The sequence below is a fragment of the Penicillium digitatum genome, chromosome 1, assembly GCF_016767815.1.
Source record: "Penicillium digitatum chromosome 1, complete sequence".
In the NCBI taxonomy this organism is placed as follows: Eukaryota; Fungi; Ascomycota; class Eurotiomycetes; order Eurotiales; family Aspergillaceae; genus Penicillium; species Penicillium digitatum.
The window spans coordinates 2,573,977-2,592,348 of NC_089384.1; the positions used below are offsets into that span (position 1 = coordinate 2,573,977).

Consider the following 18,372-nt stretch of genomic DNA (forward strand, 5'->3'; position numbering starts at 1 on the left):
TCATCTACGCTGCAAGCACCACATCATACCGATCTAGGTAAAGCAAAGGCAAAAGCCAAGCTGAGTAGCTCTTCGCACCATCTGTAGGTCTCATTAAGGCCAGAATTATATCAGTCTAGGGGATTCGCGACAAGAAGGGCACCGAGATCTTTGAATGCGACCTCGGCTACACCAAGTGCAAGAGGCGGGTGTCACCGGGGGAAGTTGGGAATTCCAGAATCTATGGCGGATCTTGCATATATGCTAGAGTCCTACAACATAAGTAGATCAGTCATTAGGTCGAAACGATTGTTAAGGAGGATCAAGCTAGTGCCCAACGCGAGGATATGACTAGCAAGTTGGACAATAGCGCGGCAATGCTTCTATCGGTCTGAAAGATCCTTCCCAGCCACGATCCCCCATGTCGTTGCACTCGCTGTTCTTGACTAACCCCACTGTTTGTGCATGTTATAGGTCATCTACGTCGATCAGCATAGCCTCCGGGCTACTCATCGTCCGAACGCTTCCACCAAGTAAAAAACAAAAAGACTATCTGAGGGATTAGGAATATATGGTCAGCGTCAAGATCCACCCTGGCACAATTGATGCACTGCACGCTAGGGGTTTTGTGACAGATTACGGCCACTCGGATAATTCTGAGCCCCAACAAAGTCTTGCTACCTATGGATGTCGATGTCGATAGCCAATGCTCAATAGCCCCCATAGTTCGATTGGATGTGATGTTCTTTATCCACAATTTCGTTGTCGGCATCATCGAACCGGCAAATTATCGTAGTCACGCGTGTCTTTAAAATACCCTTAAATATGCATCAAGACAGTGTTGTCTCGGTTATGTCGCCTTCTTTGTGTGCCTATGAGCTCTCACCACAGAGTAGTAATATCTAGTTCCCTTTTTTAGATCCTTATTTCTTGTGGTAAGCATGTTTCACCTGAATGTAGACTTTTTTTTTCAAAAGGAAAAGGACAAACGATACACCAGTCCACCGTCCCATCTATCGTCTTTCTCATCACACGTTCAGCGGCAAATATCGGCTCCCCCTAGAAGTGCAGTACTCAATCTAACATTCTGAAAAACTGTTCACTCTCATTGGTCATGTTTGTCGCGTTGATTGCCCTTGAAATGTGACAGCCTCCAAACCACAAAGGCCCTGAGGGCTTCATGGATAAGGGACCCCACACAAAACTATCCAATTGGCCCCTCACAACTCACCATGCAGAACATGACCGAATCAGGATGGGAGATCCGGCATGAAAAACGACACTTTCCACCAGACCAAATCTACGATGCGGGGGTGGAACCCATAGTTCGCGTAGAACGGAGAAACTCGGGTGCTCTCGGAGTAATGAGAGTTTGCAGTGAATTCGGCCAGCGGGAGCCATTCAGACCAGTCGTCCTGTAAGTAGGACACATACGCTCGGAGGTATTGTTCCAGTACGGCGTTCGCGCGTTCAGTCTGGCCATCAGTTTCCGGGTGATAAGCGGTTGACAGCAGGTTGGTGATTCGCAGGCGCTTTGTCAGGTGTTTCCAGAATTGGGCCACGAACTGGGGTCCTCGGTCAGATACAACGGTATTCGGCAGGCCGTGCAGTTTCCAGACATGACGGGTGTACAGGCGGGCGACTTCTTCAGCGTTGCAGGTTCCCTTGCAGTGTATGAAGTGCTTCATCTTGGTCAGACGGTCTACCACGACTAGGATGGCGTCGTAACCGTAGCTCAGGGGCAGGTGCGTGATGAAGTCCATGCTGATATCTTGCCAGGCTCTCTCAGGTACGGGCAGTTGTCTCAGGATTCCTTGACGGACTTCTCGGGCGGGGGTGATACGGCGGCAGGTATGGCAGTTCTTGGTCCAGTCGCTCACGTACTGGTATACTCTAGGCCAGTAGTATTCTCGGGACAGCAGTTCATAGGTCTTCGACCGGTCAGGGTGTCCCACGGTGGGCTTGTCATGACACAGGCGCAGTATTTCAGCTTTCAGTTCATCGTTGTCAGGGACGTATAAGCGGTTCCGGTAGTAGAGGTAGTTGCCTCTTCGTTCGCAGTCGGCAAGTGTAATCTCAGGGTGACGGCTAGCGTTCTTGTCTAACGCTTCCAGGATAGATTGTACTACTTTATCTTGGTTGTAGGCTTCCAGCAGTAAATCCTTGATCGTAGATGGTGGTTCGGGCAGGTTGTTCTCGATGAATCGGACTCTTCTTTCAGGAGCAGCGGTGATGGGCGGATCGGCAATGTCGGGCGGAACGGTGATAATAGGCGGGACTTCAGCGGTAGCAGGCGGTTCTTCTGGCAGGTCTGGCAGTTCAGGTGGAGTGGTTGTAGTGACTCCGTTTCTCTGTCGTGTTGTGACGTTTATCTGTAGGTTCTCTTTCTTCAGAACAGTCTGGCTCTGATGCGCTAAGCGCTCATCCCCCTCTTTAGGGATATCCTCTGACCTCCTGGTCAGGGCGTCGGGCTTTGCACCTTGTTTTCCGGGACGGTACGTGATCTTAAAGTTAAACCGGGACAGTAATTCAGACCATCGGGCTTGGCGGCGGTTCAGGAGTTTCGTTGTCGTGCAATATTCCAGATTGCGGTGGTCAGTTATGACCTTCACGGGCGAGGGTGTGCCCTCCAGTTCGGGACGCCACTCTTCGAAGCAGCGGATTATGGCTAGCAGTTCTTTATCGTATATCTCATAGTTACACTCGGCGGCGGAGTGTTTTTTCGAGAAAAATGCGATAGGGTGCAGTATTCCAGCGTCATCGTACTGAGACAGTACACCGGCAGAGACAAAATCAGACGCGTCTGTTTCCAGGACTGTCTCCTTGGACCAGTCAAACGCTTTCAGAACCGGGGCAGATGTAAACGCCTTCTTCAAGGCTTCGAAGCTCAGCTGGCAGACAGGTGTCCATTCGAAACGGACGTCTTTCTTCGTGAGTCTCACGAGCGGGGCGATGACTTTCGAGAAGTCTCTGATAAAGCGGCGGTAGAAGTTGCCGAACCCAATAAAGGCTTGCACATCAGTCAGACAGGTCGGTGTTTTCCAGTTCACGATCGTTTCGATCTTGTCGGGGTCCATACGGATACCATCTTCACCGATGATAATACCAAGGAACTTCGTCTCGGACACACAGAATTCGCATTTCGATAGTTTTGCGAACAGGCCTGCCTCTCGGAGGCGCTGGAGGACTTTTCGTACATGTTCTATGTGTTCCGCACGCGTGCGGCTGTAAATCAGGATATCGTCCAGGTAAGCAGTACAGAAACAGTCCAGGTACTCTCGTAACGTGTCGTTGATAAATCGTTGGAAGGATGCGGGGGCTCCAGTTAAACCAAATGGCATCACCAATGATTCGAACAGTCATAATCTCGTACGGAAGGCAGTCAGGTATTCTTGTCCCTTCGCAATTCGCAGATTGTTGAAGGCGGAGATGATATCAATCTTCGTAAAGAACTTCATCCCTTTCAGGTTATTCAGGGTTTCCTTGGTCAGCGGCAACGGGTAACGGTCCTTAACAGTGATTGCGTTCAGTGCACGGTAATCCACGCAGAAGCGGAGACCTCCGCCGGGTTTCTTCACGAACAGAACAGGCGAGGCAGCGGGCGAGGAGCTGGGCCGAATGAACCCTTTCCTCGGGTTATCTTCGATCCAGTCTTTCAGGACCTCGAGCTCATTTCGGGACATGGGATAGAGGGGCCCAAAAGGTAAGGGTTTGTCCTCTTGTAAGACCATCTTGTGGTCGTATGATCGGTGAGGTGGCAAGCGCTCGGCTTCCTTGGGTGAGAACACTTCGGCGAAGTCTCTAAACTCTTCAGGCAGTGCAGACACGGGGTCAGGTTCAGTGCAGTCTCGATGTCCGCGGTTGTAATTGCGAACATGCTGTATTTCTTTCTTGCATACGCAGCACACACAGCTAGCGATACGGCTGCTATGTCTCGTTTCTCGAGACCAGTTGGTCGTGCACGCAGGTTCCTCGGACGGGACTTTACAGGTATCTCGTGGAGCGCCTGGATCTTCGCGCTCCGCAAGGGTAAGACGTAGCTCGAAGAGCTACAACAGGATCTAGAACTGAAGTTCAGATAAACAATTCGGAGATCACGTGCCGTGATCTTCCTCTAACTAAGCATCACGGTTCGCACCGTGACACCTCTCTTCGGCGATAGTAATATTGTTTCTTTAGTTGAACGATTCTATGCTTATAACTAATAGAAATCTAACTAATAAAATACATCGGTTAAAACGATAGGTATCAAATTCTCCAACTAACAAAAAATAATTAAAATCCCTATTATACAATCTATGTGGGATCTAAATGACTGATCTTTGTACTTTTGTTGTGGGATAGCCGAGCCTACTGAGGTCATAAATGGTTTCCACTATACATTGCACCTGGTATTCTGACACATTTCATATAGTCAGATTTCTGTCACAAGCTCCAACGCGTAGTAAAGTGACGGCCGTAGCCGATTTTGCTGTCATGGACTGAGGCAGTCGAAGTCTGAACATGAACATGGCGAGAATCCAATTCTTGAACACTTGAATTAGGCCTACATCAACCAGGTTAAAATAATTTACTCTACTGACCTGAACTCGAAAGCCGAGTTCCTTCCGAACCCGGCAAAAACCCCGGGAACATCGCGGATGTGCATCGACCACCGGCATGAGAGAATTCATGCTTCATGCTATAGACCTGAGAGTCTCATCTGATCCACACTTGAATGCTCCAAAACAGGCGGAGTGGAGGTTGGCCTCTTCCGGACGTGGGAAGTTGGGGCTACACATGGGATCGTCCAGATGAAACGACCCCATTCAAATCAACTCGCAATAACTTGGCTAGCTTGTTGGGATTTCCATCACCTTCATTAGAAATGTATCGAATGACTTCTAATGATCTTGAGTCAATCAGAAAATCACCTCGCCGGCGCCAGCACCGAGCGAAATGGAACATCATTCATCATATCTGGTTTGACAGGCTAACGGCGCATACAAAATAGAAGGAAGTAGATGGCAGCAAATTATAATCTGGTCCGTAGTCTCATCTCTGAAAGTCTCATTCTTTCTGAGAAACAGCTTGAGCCTGTTGGACAAAGCTCGCTTTGCCTGTCATTTCGTTGTAAATGTTATACCCATAGTCGGCGGCATTAGGCGGGGTATATACTGGAACTACTCATCAGTATTCAATTACTGTTTCAAAAGATTGCATCCAAAACTTACAGTGCAGAGAGACAGCAACTTGGTCACTACTCGGGTTGTGAACGCGATGCAGCCCAATATCGTCCGAGATATAGGCGACGGCATTCATGGAGTGCCTCGTGTCAGACTTGATTTCCAACGGACCATGAAGATCAGAGTCCTGATTGGGGACGTTGTAAATAGTTTCTTGTAGCGTGCCAGCCAGGACCTTCATGATGCAGTGTGCATTGGCATGGTCGTGGATGGGGGAGCCTTTCCCGGGGTTCCACACGAGCAGGAGCTGGGATGGGTTAGTATCCAAGTCTCGGGATCCTCTTTTGACAGGATCTAGCCGGCATAAGAATGAAAACTCACAATGTTTGCTTTTTGGTTAATGTTTTCGATAGCATTGCGAGTGTAATTCTTGCTGGTGTCGTTGTAGTAAAAGCGGGCCCAGTCGTTCGGATCAGAGATGTACTTCTGCGCCAGCGAGATCAGGTATTCGTTATCCACATCTGCCGAAGAAATGCCACCACTCTCGCCTAGGTAGGCCTTGATGTCTTGTACGAGATCATCTAAGCTGTACTGGGGGGTGTAGTGCTTGTTGCCTAGTGATCGGCTAGTGCCAAGAGGGAGCAAGGGGATGACAGCAGGCATGGCGGATTGAAGTTATAGTGATGTTGGAGGAGTGTGTATTCTTAGAAAGCTAGGAGAAGTTATAAACGGGATCCACGGATGAGTTATATCTCCGGAATCAATTCGCATCTATTTCCCCCTGGATTCTTCCCCGTGCGAGCTGAATCACAAAAATATGATCTCAATCGCCGATTGATCCAATGCCCTGCTCTCCAGCACCCCAGACCGATTACAGTCTCACCTGATATTACCCAGAGGCCTGAACATTTATTTCTTTGCCAGTAAGAATAATCTATATAAAATAAAAAGGGAGAAGGTATCCGGAAAGCGAAAATCTGCATTCCGGAAAATCAGCTCTACTCCCGTCAAAACCATGTATGTTCCGCTATTGAATAAGCCTTGAAACAACCTAGACATAGCTCACATTTCTTAGACTCAGGTTCCTAGGTGTAAACAAATTTCAATTTCTTTAATCTCTTCCGGGGTTTTAAATTTCAATCCGAAAGCCTATAGAGAGGAGAAAATCAACACACATGACGCCGCTACGAGAACATCCAACGCATAAGAAAAGCAGCTGCGGTTCAACCACCTGATACCCTTAGGCTCTCGTATAATTCATGACGCAAGGGTTACTAGTCCAGTGTGACTGTGTACTAATGTGGCTTTGCAGGTCAATGCATCGGTGAACAAGTTAAGCGAGAAGCATTCCTATGTCATGAACCACGAATTTAGATAGGCATATGGCTATCACGGTTATCACAAGATGTTCGATCAAAATAGACCCAACAAAGAAATAGCCGGTGGATATTCTGGCCTTATTTTCCGATGTATGATTGATTGAGAAGCGCAAAGGATTGTATTCCGTAGTATCGAACTTTGTTACTGTGCTTCCTGGTAGAACATCGGACAGAATGTGTAATACATTGGATGGCTACCATTCGCAGCAATGATAATTCTCAGAGAGACGTATATTTATCTTCACAAGAAATGTCCCTTGTAGCACAAGAGATCGGTGCTATGCACGCGTGGCAGGATGAAACACCCGGTGAGTATAACAGGCCAATCAAATATTGGGTCGACGGCACCATCGGCGACTCGAAATAAATCCAATCGGCGTTTGGTCATCTGCGACACCTTCCAAGAATTCATGCTCGGACCCCTATCATTATTACGTATCGTTAGCATCAGCATAGACTTAATTATGGCCCAAGGCCTAGTTCACACTGCACAAAGAAGCTGGCTGATGTTTACACCAGAAATCGTTAGGTAAATATGACATCTAACTTAGTGAGTTGTTTGTTTTTTCTCTGCAACATATTGAATGCTACACTGGCTCCCGGGTATAACCGTTCTAATGCATATCAAAGTCAGGAATAGCACTGAAAAACGAAGCGTTGTAGCAAGTTGGGTCGATAAATTGCGGGGAAAATTCCGGCGGCAAATCATGGCCGTCTGGCATGACTGGGGCGGGATTGGCATTGGAGCTATGTCCTTCTTGGTCGTTAGGCATTGTGGCTGCCGAGGTGAATCGCTGTAGTGGTTCGGCATTCCATTTTTCCATCGAATCCGACAGAACTTCTGCTGCAGAAGACCGAAGAGCATGGTATAGGGACTCGGCCAGTTTCCATGTCCGCTGGGTGCTCTTGAGGCATCCTAGAATGAGTGTGACACGGTTGCAGTGATGGTCGAAACACTCCTCGGAATGACTAGTGGACGTGGCGAGCTGGATGAGTCCGCAGAGGGTCAAGGCGGGGACGATGAAGGGAGTGTGCTTCGACACATTTGGACAAACAGATATGGAGTCTGAGATACGCCTTGAAGCCTCGGTTGCTTTTATGCTGTGGACTAGACGGGTGAAGGTTGATGAGAGCTGGCCAGTCAGACCAGGCCAGAAGCGATCATCTGGTTGGGACTGGGACAACACAGATGGAAGGTCGCTTCGGGGTAAGTGTAGGAGCATGGCGGCATAGGCTATTGTCAAATGCGCTTGAAACATCATCTCGTCAACATTGCCGTATGAATCAACAATGTCGAGCTTTTTGGACGGTAGGTGGTTGATCCAGCTCACTAGTGCATTTTCGACAGCTTGGAGATGATCGCGGTGACAATCACGTAGTCGATTCAAGACAAGAACCCGGCATAAGATGGTCGTAGCCTCGATGCGGTAGCTGAAGGATGAAAAAACAGTATCCTCTGCCGCGAGTATCCTCCGCTTAAACTCGATCATCATACGTGGTTTCGAGATATCACCCGCACAATTATAAGTTGACTCTTCGCAGGGCAAGGCCACCTCCGGTGACACGGTGCTACATCGAAATGTGGTGGTCTTAAGCGGGACTGCCATGAAGATGTCGGTGACATACAGTTCCCACCATGTTCGTCTCATGCTTTCGGCTTCAAGAGATCTTTCGGGGTTGGTGGATGAAGCGAAAGACCAACGGTTCATGCCAAGCTCCAAAGCAATATCAATGCTACGAGAGAGGGCATCTTGGGCCTCAGTCCATTCATCGCGGGCGTACAGCGCAATGGAATATAGTAGCCAAGCCTGAACCATGGAAGCCGATCGATCAGAATTTGTCTTCAGCTCAGCAACGACTTGGTCCTTATACGGCTGGCTTGAAACAGAGGCAATGTGATGGGACCCCACAAAATGTACAACTAGCTGTAAGAACTGAGGGTAATTTTGGTCGTGATACAAGGAGCTGGGCACCAAGATCGGATGGGCGACGTGGAAATTTTCATAGTACAAGCGAGGCAAGCGCTCGTCATAGAGCGACAGTTCGCTTGCTGGTTCCACAGTTTGCTGAACAGGAGCATTTCCCGAGAGCATCACTGGCCAAGAGACTGGCCCAGTGGGAATATCAAGTCCTGTCTGCGTGCCTGCCTGCACCGAAGGATTCTCTGGTGTAGCCTGTGCAGGAGCTATTGGCAGAACAGGGTCCGTAGATTGATATCGGGTCTAGGACTAATTTAATAAAGAACGATGACGAAGAGAAAGGAGTACTAACATTGAGATGGGTTTGCGGATGGCGTTGATATGGAGTCTCAAGTCGTGATTTCCTGCGTCCGCCCCGTCGAGAGGGTAGGTATTGACAGAGTAACCCATTTTGAACACATCGCGAACATGATGGTTTGCTGGCATCACATTTGAGATGTTGCTTTCTGCACTCGGTACAAGCCAGTGAGGCTAGACCGCTTTTGGTTGATCGTGTCGGGGTCATGCTAAGAAATGATAGAGTGAAGGGTTGACGTTTCAATCCCCGGGGCTATCGGCGTTTGAAGGGCGGTCGGCCGAAGCATTCCGACAAATGCCAGGTCGAAGAAAATTCGTTGCAAGTTAGTGTGAGTGTTGCTTCACGGTGTTGGAAATGTTCACCTAAAGCTCAAATTTATTGGATAGATGGACAAATGCAGAAGCACTTGCCACAGCTCTCAAGGTTAGTTAGTTACCCAAGTCGGCCACAGATGATGTAATCACCACCCAGATGTGCTGTCTCTTGCTGGTTTGGTTATGGCCTGAGTTCACTCTGTACTCGAGTAGTCTCACCAGTGTTCACGGTATAGGGATATACTGGTCAGTCGTGGTGCAGGTTAAGAACATAGGTGCGGTCGATGGCCAGGAACTTGTACAAATTTACAACTGGCCAACAGCCTCAACAAAGCAGGCTCTCCTCGTCGGCTTTGAAAAGAAAAACGCCACTGCTCATGCCGAAGGCATCACTACTAATGTTTTAGTTCCAAAGCGGGAAGCTGCTCACTGGGTAGGGGATAAACTGGTGCTGGATGAGGGCAGGTATGCGTTCGGTCTTGGGAACGGTATCAAAGAGCGACAGAGACAAGTTTAGAGATCGAAATCGGAAGCCACACTTGGTCGAGTTCGGAATTTGAACAAGTAACCGGGCAAATTCAGTCATTCAACGTTCAAAATTAACGTGTTGCAGTCCTGAAAACATGTACTAACTATGTAGACCCTCCATTCCAATTGAAGTATTCGAAGTCAGACCACTGATATGGAATCACATGATGCTACCCAAAGAGGCAAAGAATGCTGTTTGAAAATAGAGTGCGGCTAGAGAACAGAATTTTTCGAGAATGAATTAATGATAGCCCAAGTATATCAGTCCGAAATTTCACTTTGAGTGGCGAAAATAGATCGCAGATGCTGAGATCTATTTTCGCTATTTACACAGGTCCTCAAGTAATTCCAACATGCGTTGCTGCAACTTCACAAGCTCAGACTTGGATATTGGCGATGAGGGGGTTCCAGTTAACTCGGTCTGGCTCCGTAGCTGTGAGTCCTCTATGATGGGTGGCGCATCTTGAATCAAGTCCTTCCGAAGCGTGAAGAATGGAATACACAGACTGCGCAATTCGGCAATAATAGCATCTCCCATTTGCACGGCTGCCCTATGAACCTTTCCGTCGTAGGTTGCGATCTCTGCGGCTAACTCCTTTTCGGTCTATTTGGCAATTAGTCAAAGCGAATAAATAAAAGAGGCATTAAGAACATACCGTGCCAACCTCCTCTTTTACGGGGGCACCGATTGCCCTCCTTTTTTGCGTTAGTCATCAGTCAATAGAACAACACTACTGAGAAGTAGTATAGAGAGAAACCCACAGTACTGCGTCTAGCTCCCTCTGTTTCTCAGGGCGACCCTGTTGCTGCTTCAATAATGCCTCGCGAGCTTGGAACCATTGCTGTTCATGACGGTGTTGACTTCGGATCAGACCGCGAATGCGCGCTTGAGTCTCTTCATTTTGACCCACGGTGCGCATCACATATTTTAGTGCTGCAGGCCAAGTGGTAATTGTTGAGGAGTCAGATGCAGAAGTAGAAGTGGTGGACGGTCTCGTTATCCTTAGCTGCGGCGGTCGTGGATCCTGTGAGGGCTTGGATTGAGATGAAGTAATTTTTGGCAGACTGTTTGGTGTATTTATATGCTGGTTAGAGCTTCTCTGGCCCTGTGAAGCTAGACTAGATAGTGTGCTGAGGACTGAGTTCAGGTCCGAAGCATTGTAGAAGCCGTCTTCCATGTCGGAATAGTAGTAGAACCTCCTGGGGGAACCTTGGAAAAAATGCCCGCTATTTCAAATTTCTAACCAACATATCAGATTCGGTAGACTGATTGATAAATAAAGATTGAAAAGGGTGAATACAGATGGGTGTAGATGTCAAGTGTTCCAGACGCGGTCGATAGAGGATATGGGTGCAGAGAAAGGATAGAGAAGGGTGTGTTTAGAGAGACAAGTCAATATTTGCAGAGAGAATAAGTAGTTTATTTTACTGATAACACATGAATTAGAGATCACCAGAAAATGACCTTAGAAGACAGAAAGAACTAAAAGAAGATTGAAGTTATTTCAATTGAAGCTGTTTGAATGTCTTGGCGCATCACCCGTGCTGAAAATTTACCTTCAACCTGCAAATCCCCGGTCTATCAACTGTCTCCAGCTTCATCACCCCACCACGCCCCTCTAATTGCCTCAAGCTAATTTCCGACAATTTATTTGATTTTCAATTCCAACATTGAGGTCTGCCCTTCGAAACCGGGAACTCCCAACATGTCCCGATCCGCCGCAGACGCAACGCGGTTCACGGCCACCGGGCCCTACGCCAACTCCAAGACTGGCGGCGCGTACCAGGCCCCAGACTTTGGGAAGAAGAAGTCCAGCACGAAGTCATCACCACAACAGCTTGGCCCAAATGGCAAACCGGAAACACCCAAGGAAAAGGTGGAACGACTGCGAGCACAGGCACGGGCTGCTCGGAAGACACAGGCAGCTGGAAGCGGAGCGGATCGATGGATTGAGTCTGGGCGGAAATTTGCCAATAAAGCGCATAAGGGAATGGTTTATTCTTTGATTGCTGCGTCCGGTACGTTTCCTGCCCCGTGATACAAGATGAGCAAAACACTAGCAACACAACACACGATGCTTCGAAGTCCAAGTCAACAATGACTATCAACGGGCCCCCCAAATTCACCCCTATTGGAACTGTGCTAATCCTTTTGGGTTATACTAGGTGTCTGCGGTGTTCTCACAGTCTACTCGATGATCTCGCTCACCCTCTATAACCGTCGTCAACGCACTCTTTGGATCGAAAAGGAACTCGCGACTCTTAAGGATGCCGAGATCGCCTACGCTAACGGTACTGCTACTATCGAGCAACAGGAGCTCCTGAAGAAGGAGAAGATCGGTGAAATTATGAAACAGAAGCGCGAGGAGGAGAAGGCACAGAAGCCCTGGGCCAAGGCAAAGCGATTCCTCTTCGAGAAGCTGAACATGGAAGAGAGCAGTGCCAATGCTGCACCTGCATCCGCATCAGGCTTGGCTATCGACAGTGTCGACAATACCCAAGGCAGCGTGATGGAGGCCGTCCAGGCTAAGCAAGCTCTAAATGCTGCTGCGGCGAAAACCGGTGCTCCGTTGCCCGGTCAGTTGGATGTGCTGGCTGAGAATGTCGAACAAGCTGCAAAGACCAAGACATCTAGCTGGACCAGCTGGTTGACGGGGCGATAGATGGGTGTGATCTTTAGTCCTCCCAGCAAAAAAAAGAAAGAAGGACGGATTGGATGGGCTGATTGGCACAGTGCCATACACCTATCCTCAAATGCAATGCTGATTTGTTTCATCATCTGCCAGCGGATATCTTCTGCTCCGATCTTCACTTCTCGCCATTTGCAATACTTTTTTCTCTTGCATGGCAAGCCGCGATCTTTTCCCGTGGCCTGCTTCCATTTCCCTAGGGGGTTCACGGCGTTTTCTTCTTTTATCTTTCTGGAATGTGTTCCTAGTCAGTATGGTTTCCCTCACACTCTGAAGAGAGTTGACGGGTGGCCTTCAATGTATATCATGTACAGTACATAGATCTGCTTCTATCTGCTCTCATTTCTACTCCGTGTCCATCTTCAGATCCCGATAATGTAACCTACTATGGTGCATATACTACACGTAGGTACCACCTGCTATCCCTACTTCCTAGTAGCTCACTTCTTAACACTGATTTTCACCTATAACAGACTGTTCTAACCCAAGTTTGCGCACTAATCCCCAAAGAGGGAGGGACCCATTCCCAACACCGGAGAAGCGCTTTGCCGCGGGCTCAGGAACCACACAAGGTCCGCGTATAGTGGAGCTGAGAAAAAACAAGGGGATTCTTATAAGCAGAGGGTAGACCCTGGAATAATTTGAAAACACAGAAAGCAGATTCAGCCTATGATCATATTCTTATAAACTTTGGGCCACTCATACTAATAATATCCTCAACAGTCCCAGCGAAACACAAAACGCTCTTAAATGATTTTTGGCACCAACTACAAATTCACACATGAATTCCACGGGGGCTTCCCAAGGAACAAGCAGGAAAAAAAAAGCGACAAAGGAAAACCGCTGAAAAATCGAGAAAAAGAAACAAACAGGCACCGAAACGAGATATCTATCTATGCCAGACCCGTTCTCCCTCCCCTCCACGGAAGAAGGGCCGCGAAAATCAGAGACAAGAAGTGCATCATCTAGAGAAAAACGAGAATTTCTCTATTGCTGCGTCTTCCGGGCAGTACGACGAGCTCGAACACCGTCTGCGAGATCCTCAAGCACATCAACCGTCATCTCCCAGTTGATGCAAGCATCTGTGATGCTGACACCGCGGAGAAGAGCCTCCGGTCCCTCGGGGGGAACCTTCTGGTTACCCTCGTAGATGTTGGACTCGATCATGACACCAATGATAGCAGTCTGACCTTCACGGAGCTGGTCGGAGACCTCCTTGGCGACAATGGGCTGGTTGAGGTGGTTCTTGTTGGAGTTACCGTGCGAGCAGTCGACCATGAGGACCTCACGCTGCTTCTTGGAGCGGAGAACCTCACGGGCAGTTTGAATGCTAGCGCGGTCATAGTTGGTGCCTCTGTTTCCACCGCGCAGGATGACGAAACCGTGTTCGTTGCCGGAGGTCTTGGTGATGGCAGCTAGACCCTGCTTCGTGACGCCGAGGAAGCGGTGGGGGTGCGAAGCGGCGCCGATGGCGTCCACGGCGACGGTCAGATTACCGTCTGTGCCGTTCTTGTAGCCGATGGGGAAGGACAGGCCCGAGGCGAGCTCGCGGTGAAGTTGAGACTCGGTGGTGCGGGCGCCGATCGCACCTAGCGAGATCAGATCTGCCAGGTACTGTGGGGAGATGGTGTCGAGCATCTCAGAGGCGATGGGGAGTCCCGTGCTAGTCAGGTCGGTGTACAGCTTACGGGACACGCGCAGACCTTTGTTGATGTTGAAGGTCTCGTCGATGTCGGGATCGTTAATCAGTCCCTTCCAGCCGACTGTTGTACGGGGTTTCTCGAGGTAGGCGCGCATGATCACACAGATGTCCTTCTCCAGTTTTACGGAAAGCTCCTTGAGCCGGCGGGCGTACTCCAGTGCGGTGTCGGGGTCGTGAATGGAGCATGGCCCAACAACGACTAGTAGGCGGTCATCGCGCTGCTCGATGATCTCGATTGCTTGGTTCCGGCCGGCACGGACTGTCTCGATTGCACGAGCGGGCTGAAGAGACAATTGCTGTCAGTTGCTGTGCTTGGAAGGTTTGCCATGTCCCCCCGCAAAGGGCGGGGTGAAGAAAAAATTCGACTCACCGCGGGAATCTCATTCTGCAAGAAATTGGGCGACAGCAATGGGTCGTATCCGAGGACTATTAACAAAAGACCATCAGTATCACAGACGCAATTGCAATTGGCTCTGAGCACAATTCCACCTACCGCGAGAGTCCTCGTTGACTTCAGTAGTGCTGATAAGAGGCATTATGATATTTCACAGAACGCTAGTGGTAATTAGCATAAATTAGAATGGAATAAGATTCTTCAGGACTAAAATCCCAGGTTAAAACAGCAGAAATGACTCACAGATTTGGGCCGAGAGAAGGGGGGGGGGGAATGGGACAAAAATGAAGGCAAAAAGTGGGCCGAGAGATTTGGCGGGAAGGCTTTTTGTATTGCGGATCCTATTTATGGACTTTTGGGTTCTAATTTACTATTACCGGTGTACAATTGATTTTAAACATACAACTAAACTGCATTTTGATATTGACTGCATCTCTGTACTCTGTACGGGGGAAAATAGATAGTCTTGGCTGTCGAGTGCATATTCTGAGAGATCCAATCACCGGGGTTGACCACAGACCTACAGTAGCTGTGTTATACACAAAGTCCCACTGCTTTTTCACCGATAGAATTATTCTCTCTCCGACTTGCATATCATATCATGTATTTCTATTGTCACACTGGTCCTTCATTCTCTTACTATATGATTGGTCAAACTGCGGGTGTTGACGTATCATATAGAGGGGATCCAATCGGGTTATGATTAATAGAATAGTGAATACAATAGGACAGGAATGAGATACAATGTTGCTTGATGACATGGGATAAATGATTCAATTAGGTGACTATTGATTCTCTCAGAATAGTCTGAGTGAAGCCTTACTCTTTGACTCTATATCCACATGCATAATGGAGATACCCTATACTCCTCCTTCCCTTGCATTTTTGTTACATGGAACTCTATCAGATTCTGCACCAGGCAATGATGTGCACCTCCAAGCGAGCCCTTAAGGGCCCGGAGTACTCAAGGGCAAAGGCAAGTCAGTCATCCTTGAACACCTATCCTACCCTCTAATCGAAGACAGAGAGGTTGCCGTCCTGCATCCTTGGACCTTAAATCTCTCGGCCTGCCAACCTATCTGGCCGATGGGGACAATTTGTCTCCATTTGTGGTCCAGAATAACCAGCTCTCACCAATCCCCGGTAAATTGTTCAGCCAGGCGCTGAATATCAAGGAATCAATTAAGACCGCGCTCACCAAATTGGCCAATGGCGATGATCTGTCTCCCCTGCTGGTCCAACAAATTGACCAGCCCTCGCCAATTCCTCACGCCTTAATCAACAAGTCATTGAGCATCAACGAAACTTCCGAGGCCACTCCCCTTCAAGGCCCATTCCTCTTCTCTGGCCACCAGGGAAACATCCATCCCACAGTCAAGTTGAGCCCTCGTCCTTCCCCCCCCAGGGACGGTGCGTCGAACGCCGTAAACGTGAACTGGCCACTTCCACACATTCGCTCTGTCGGTCCAGTCAACGAGGATGGCTTCGCCATCGTTATTCAGACCTGGTATGATTTCCGTCCCATGACGGAGTTCGGACTCACAGTCCTCTGGATCGCCTCGCTCGTTCTGTTTCAACCTGCAATCCTTCCCTCCTCGAACCCGCACACGAGTTCAGTACTTCGGCCGGCCCGATGGAAGACCTCGCAAGAAGCCTCGCTATATTCTAGGATTTCGTCGTAGTTGCCCTCAATGTTATCACCAGGACCCTGGCTACATAAGCCACATTGTGTTTTCTTGAGTCGCCCGACTGATGGCTTCTATGAACGAAATGACTTTGACTTGACGCCTGTGATTGACATGAACGATGCTCAAGGTCTCGTGGTCAATTTCCATAGTCTGTGCTTTTGAACTTTGCTTCTTGAAATACTAATTTCACTCTCTACTACACTATGCACCTCGATCTCTCCAATTCTAGACCTCGTCATGGGCCCTCGGTAGGTCTATCCGTTTCATCTATGCTTGAGCGAGCTGTCCTTTAAAACCTTTGACCACCAACCCGCTAGTAACACAGCAGTGATCTGTTGGGCCAACTTGGGTTCCTAGCTCGCAATGCGCCTATAGTACCTTGATTCTTGTTTTGATTTGTTTACATTCTTTTGTTTGGTAGTAAGTGGACAACATCCAATGACTTCGTAGACACACACCACATGAAGCGTTGAAGCAGGTACGTTCTCTTTCAAGTTTGCTTTTAAGTTCTACCTGCTTTAACTGTGATTGTCCTTCTCTTTCTGTCCATCTTCTATTTACCTTTTTCCTTTTCTTCTACTCTCTTGCTGACTACACTTTTCATCTCTCTTCAAAAAGCATTTTCAGCCACGATGCCTTGCACATCTGCAGCCGCTGTTCCTGTTCGCATTAATACCAAAAAAAAACGACTCAAGGAATCTGAAGTGTCTGAATTGGCCCGCGTGCTGCGAGAGTCACGGATACCTCAGAAAGAGAAAGCCCATCATCTGTCTCAGGTAAGCACTGATCCTGGCCTCGGGGTCACACTGGCATGACCTATATCACCTATGCTCGCCGTACAAAGATCGTCTTCTATATACTGATACTAATGGCCAGGGAATGGAGGGCTGCGTGCACAGCTCCACTGCACATGGTACAAGGGTCAATGGCAGCCGTCACCACGTAGCTGGCTCTCCCGAGAGGACTGGAGAGATCTCACCTGCAGACCGCCGCTTCCGTACCGAGAACGAATATTCCGCCCGCTTCGCCTTGCAGGAAATTGAAATCGACATCGGCTCTTGGATGTGTCTCGCATGTCCCACTTCGATCCGCAAATGCCTGGACTGCAACCAATACCAAGGCCACGAAGACTCCCAGATCATCGCCATCCATGGAGAATGTCTCACCGAAAGGTCTCAGAAGCGATCGGCAATCGGAGTATTCTACGGCCGCGGCAACGATGGTAATATCTCCTGGCCCATTCCAGGCAAGGACGACCACAGCCACACAACTCAGATCGCCGAGTTGACCGCCTGCCTACGGGCCTTGCGAAATGCAACCTCTATCATCGAGCAACGCCGCAAGATGATGCGCAAGGGAAAGGTCCTCATGCCGCTAAAGATCTTCGTCATCAAAACAGACTCCGAGTACCTCGTCCGCAGCTTGACGGAGTGGCTGCCCAAGTGGAAGAAGAACGGGTGGAAGACTTGCAAGGGTGTTCCAGTTGCTAATTCTGATATGTTCAAGCTGGCTGAAACTGGCATCACCATGGTTGAGATGGTCGTTCAGGTTAAGTTTTGGCTCGTGCCCAAGGAGAACAACCTGGAGGCTACTTGCCTGGCAAAGATGGCGTTCATAGAGGGATGAGCAAGGGAAATCATCCACGTGCCCCTCACCGAGGCTGTCAACCACTTTATCACAGAGTCCCTAAATGAATTTAAAAGATATGGAATTCGGGAATGTCTTCATTGTCCTCGGCTTGGCTTCCGGTTCCAAAGTGCCGAACCGAAATGGCTGACATAAGCATCCGATGAGCTCCCGACGTCCACCTGGACAGCTCGGAGGTGAGTGGCTGTCGTAAGGATTACTCGATGTTGTAGAACAGTCAGAGATGTCTGGTCAAGGCCATTAGTTAGTACCGAAAGACTGGCAATTACACTAGAAGTTGGAACATCCAACGACTTCTCCCCACATTTCGCGGGAAACCGCTTAGCCGATCTTCAGTGCCGCGGCCACTCAAAAACGGTACTGGGGACCAAACTACTTCCGACCCCGGAATTTTGCCCGGCATCTGCTTATAAGTAATTTTGGTGTCCCGGGGAGGGTTGGATGGAGTTGTTATCGGTTCCTCTGTTTGTTTTCTTTCTTGCATACTTCACCCATTGTATAGATGTGAGTTACTATCCCAGAGCATGATATTCAACTTGACTGACAGATCCCAGAAAGACTGGAAATACCCTTGACCGTCGGCATACAATTTTCCACTAATTTCGAACA

General features: G+C 48.7%; 7 protein-coding genes across 7 annotated transcripts; 3 read left to right on the forward strand and 4 right to left on the reverse strand.

Moving 5' to 3' along the window:
• Positions 1-5,028: 5,028 nt before the first annotated feature.
• Pdw03_3205 (Cysteine dioxygenase type I) lies at positions 5,029-5,807 on the reverse strand (the record flags this gene model as incomplete). Its single annotated transcript, XM_014676942.1, has 3 exons — positions 5,029-5,135; positions 5,193-5,451; positions 5,526-5,807. The coding sequence occupies 3 exons, from the start codon at positions 5,805-5,807 to the stop codon at positions 5,029-5,031; spliced, it is 648 nt and encodes a 215-aa protein (XP_014532428.1).
• Positions 5,808-7,137: 1,330 nt separating this feature from the next.
• Positions 7,138-9,007, reverse strand: Pdw03_3206 (Aflatoxin biosynthesis regulatory protein; the record flags this gene model as incomplete). Its single annotated transcript, XM_014676941.2, has 2 exons — positions 7,138-8,745; positions 8,795-9,007. The coding sequence occupies 2 exons, from the start codon at positions 9,005-9,007 to the stop codon at positions 7,138-7,140; spliced, it is 1,821 nt and encodes a 606-aa protein (XP_014532427.2).
• A 221-nt stretch (positions 9,008-9,228) lies between these two features.
• Pdw03_3207 (ATP synthase subunit beta protein) lies at positions 9,229-10,820 on the reverse strand (the record flags this gene model as incomplete). Its single annotated transcript, XM_014676940.2, has 7 exons — positions 9,229-9,286; positions 9,334-9,357; positions 9,425-9,485; positions 9,545-9,565; positions 9,973-10,246; positions 10,299-10,338; positions 10,405-10,820. The coding sequence occupies 7 exons, from the start codon at positions 10,818-10,820 to the stop codon at positions 9,229-9,231; spliced, it is 894 nt and encodes a 297-aa protein (XP_014532426.2).
• Positions 10,821-11,348: 528 nt separating this feature from the next.
• On the forward strand, positions 11,349-12,305 carry Pdw03_3208 (cytochrome oxidase c assembly-domain-containing protein; the record flags this gene model as incomplete). Its single annotated transcript, XM_014676939.1, has 2 exons — positions 11,349-11,661; positions 11,809-12,305. The coding sequence occupies 2 exons, from the start codon at positions 11,349-11,351 to the stop codon at positions 12,303-12,305; spliced, it is 810 nt and encodes a 269-aa protein (XP_014532425.1).
• A 1,014-nt stretch (positions 12,306-13,319) lies between these two features.
• On the reverse strand, positions 13,320-14,570 carry Pdw03_3209 (Phospho-2-dehydro-3-deoxyheptonate aldolase; the record flags this gene model as incomplete). The annotated part of the gene is made up of 3 exons (XM_014676938.1): positions 13,320-14,315; positions 14,405-14,460; positions 14,528-14,570. The coding sequence occupies 3 exons, from the start codon at positions 14,568-14,570 to the stop codon at positions 13,320-13,322; spliced, it is 1,095 nt and encodes a 364-aa protein (XP_014532424.1).
• Positions 14,571-15,353: 783 nt separating this feature from the next.
• On the forward strand, positions 15,354-16,110 carry Pdw03_3210 (uncharacterized protein; the record flags this gene model as incomplete). Its single annotated transcript, XM_066100427.1, has 2 exons — positions 15,354-15,408; positions 15,458-16,110. The coding sequence occupies 2 exons, from the start codon at positions 15,354-15,356 to the stop codon at positions 16,108-16,110; spliced, it is 708 nt and encodes a 235-aa protein (XP_065955827.1).
• Positions 16,111-16,748: 638 nt separating this feature from the next.
• On the forward strand, positions 16,749-17,742 carry Pdw03_3211 (Polynucleotidyl transferase, ribonuclease H fold; the record flags this gene model as incomplete). The annotated part of the gene is made up of 2 exons (XM_014676936.2): positions 16,749-16,892; positions 16,993-17,742. 2 exons carry the CDS (start codon positions 16,749-16,751, stop codon positions 17,740-17,742), a joined length of 894 nt encoding a protein of 297 aa, XP_014532422.2.
• Between the last annotated feature and the right edge of the window lie 630 nt (positions 17,743-18,372).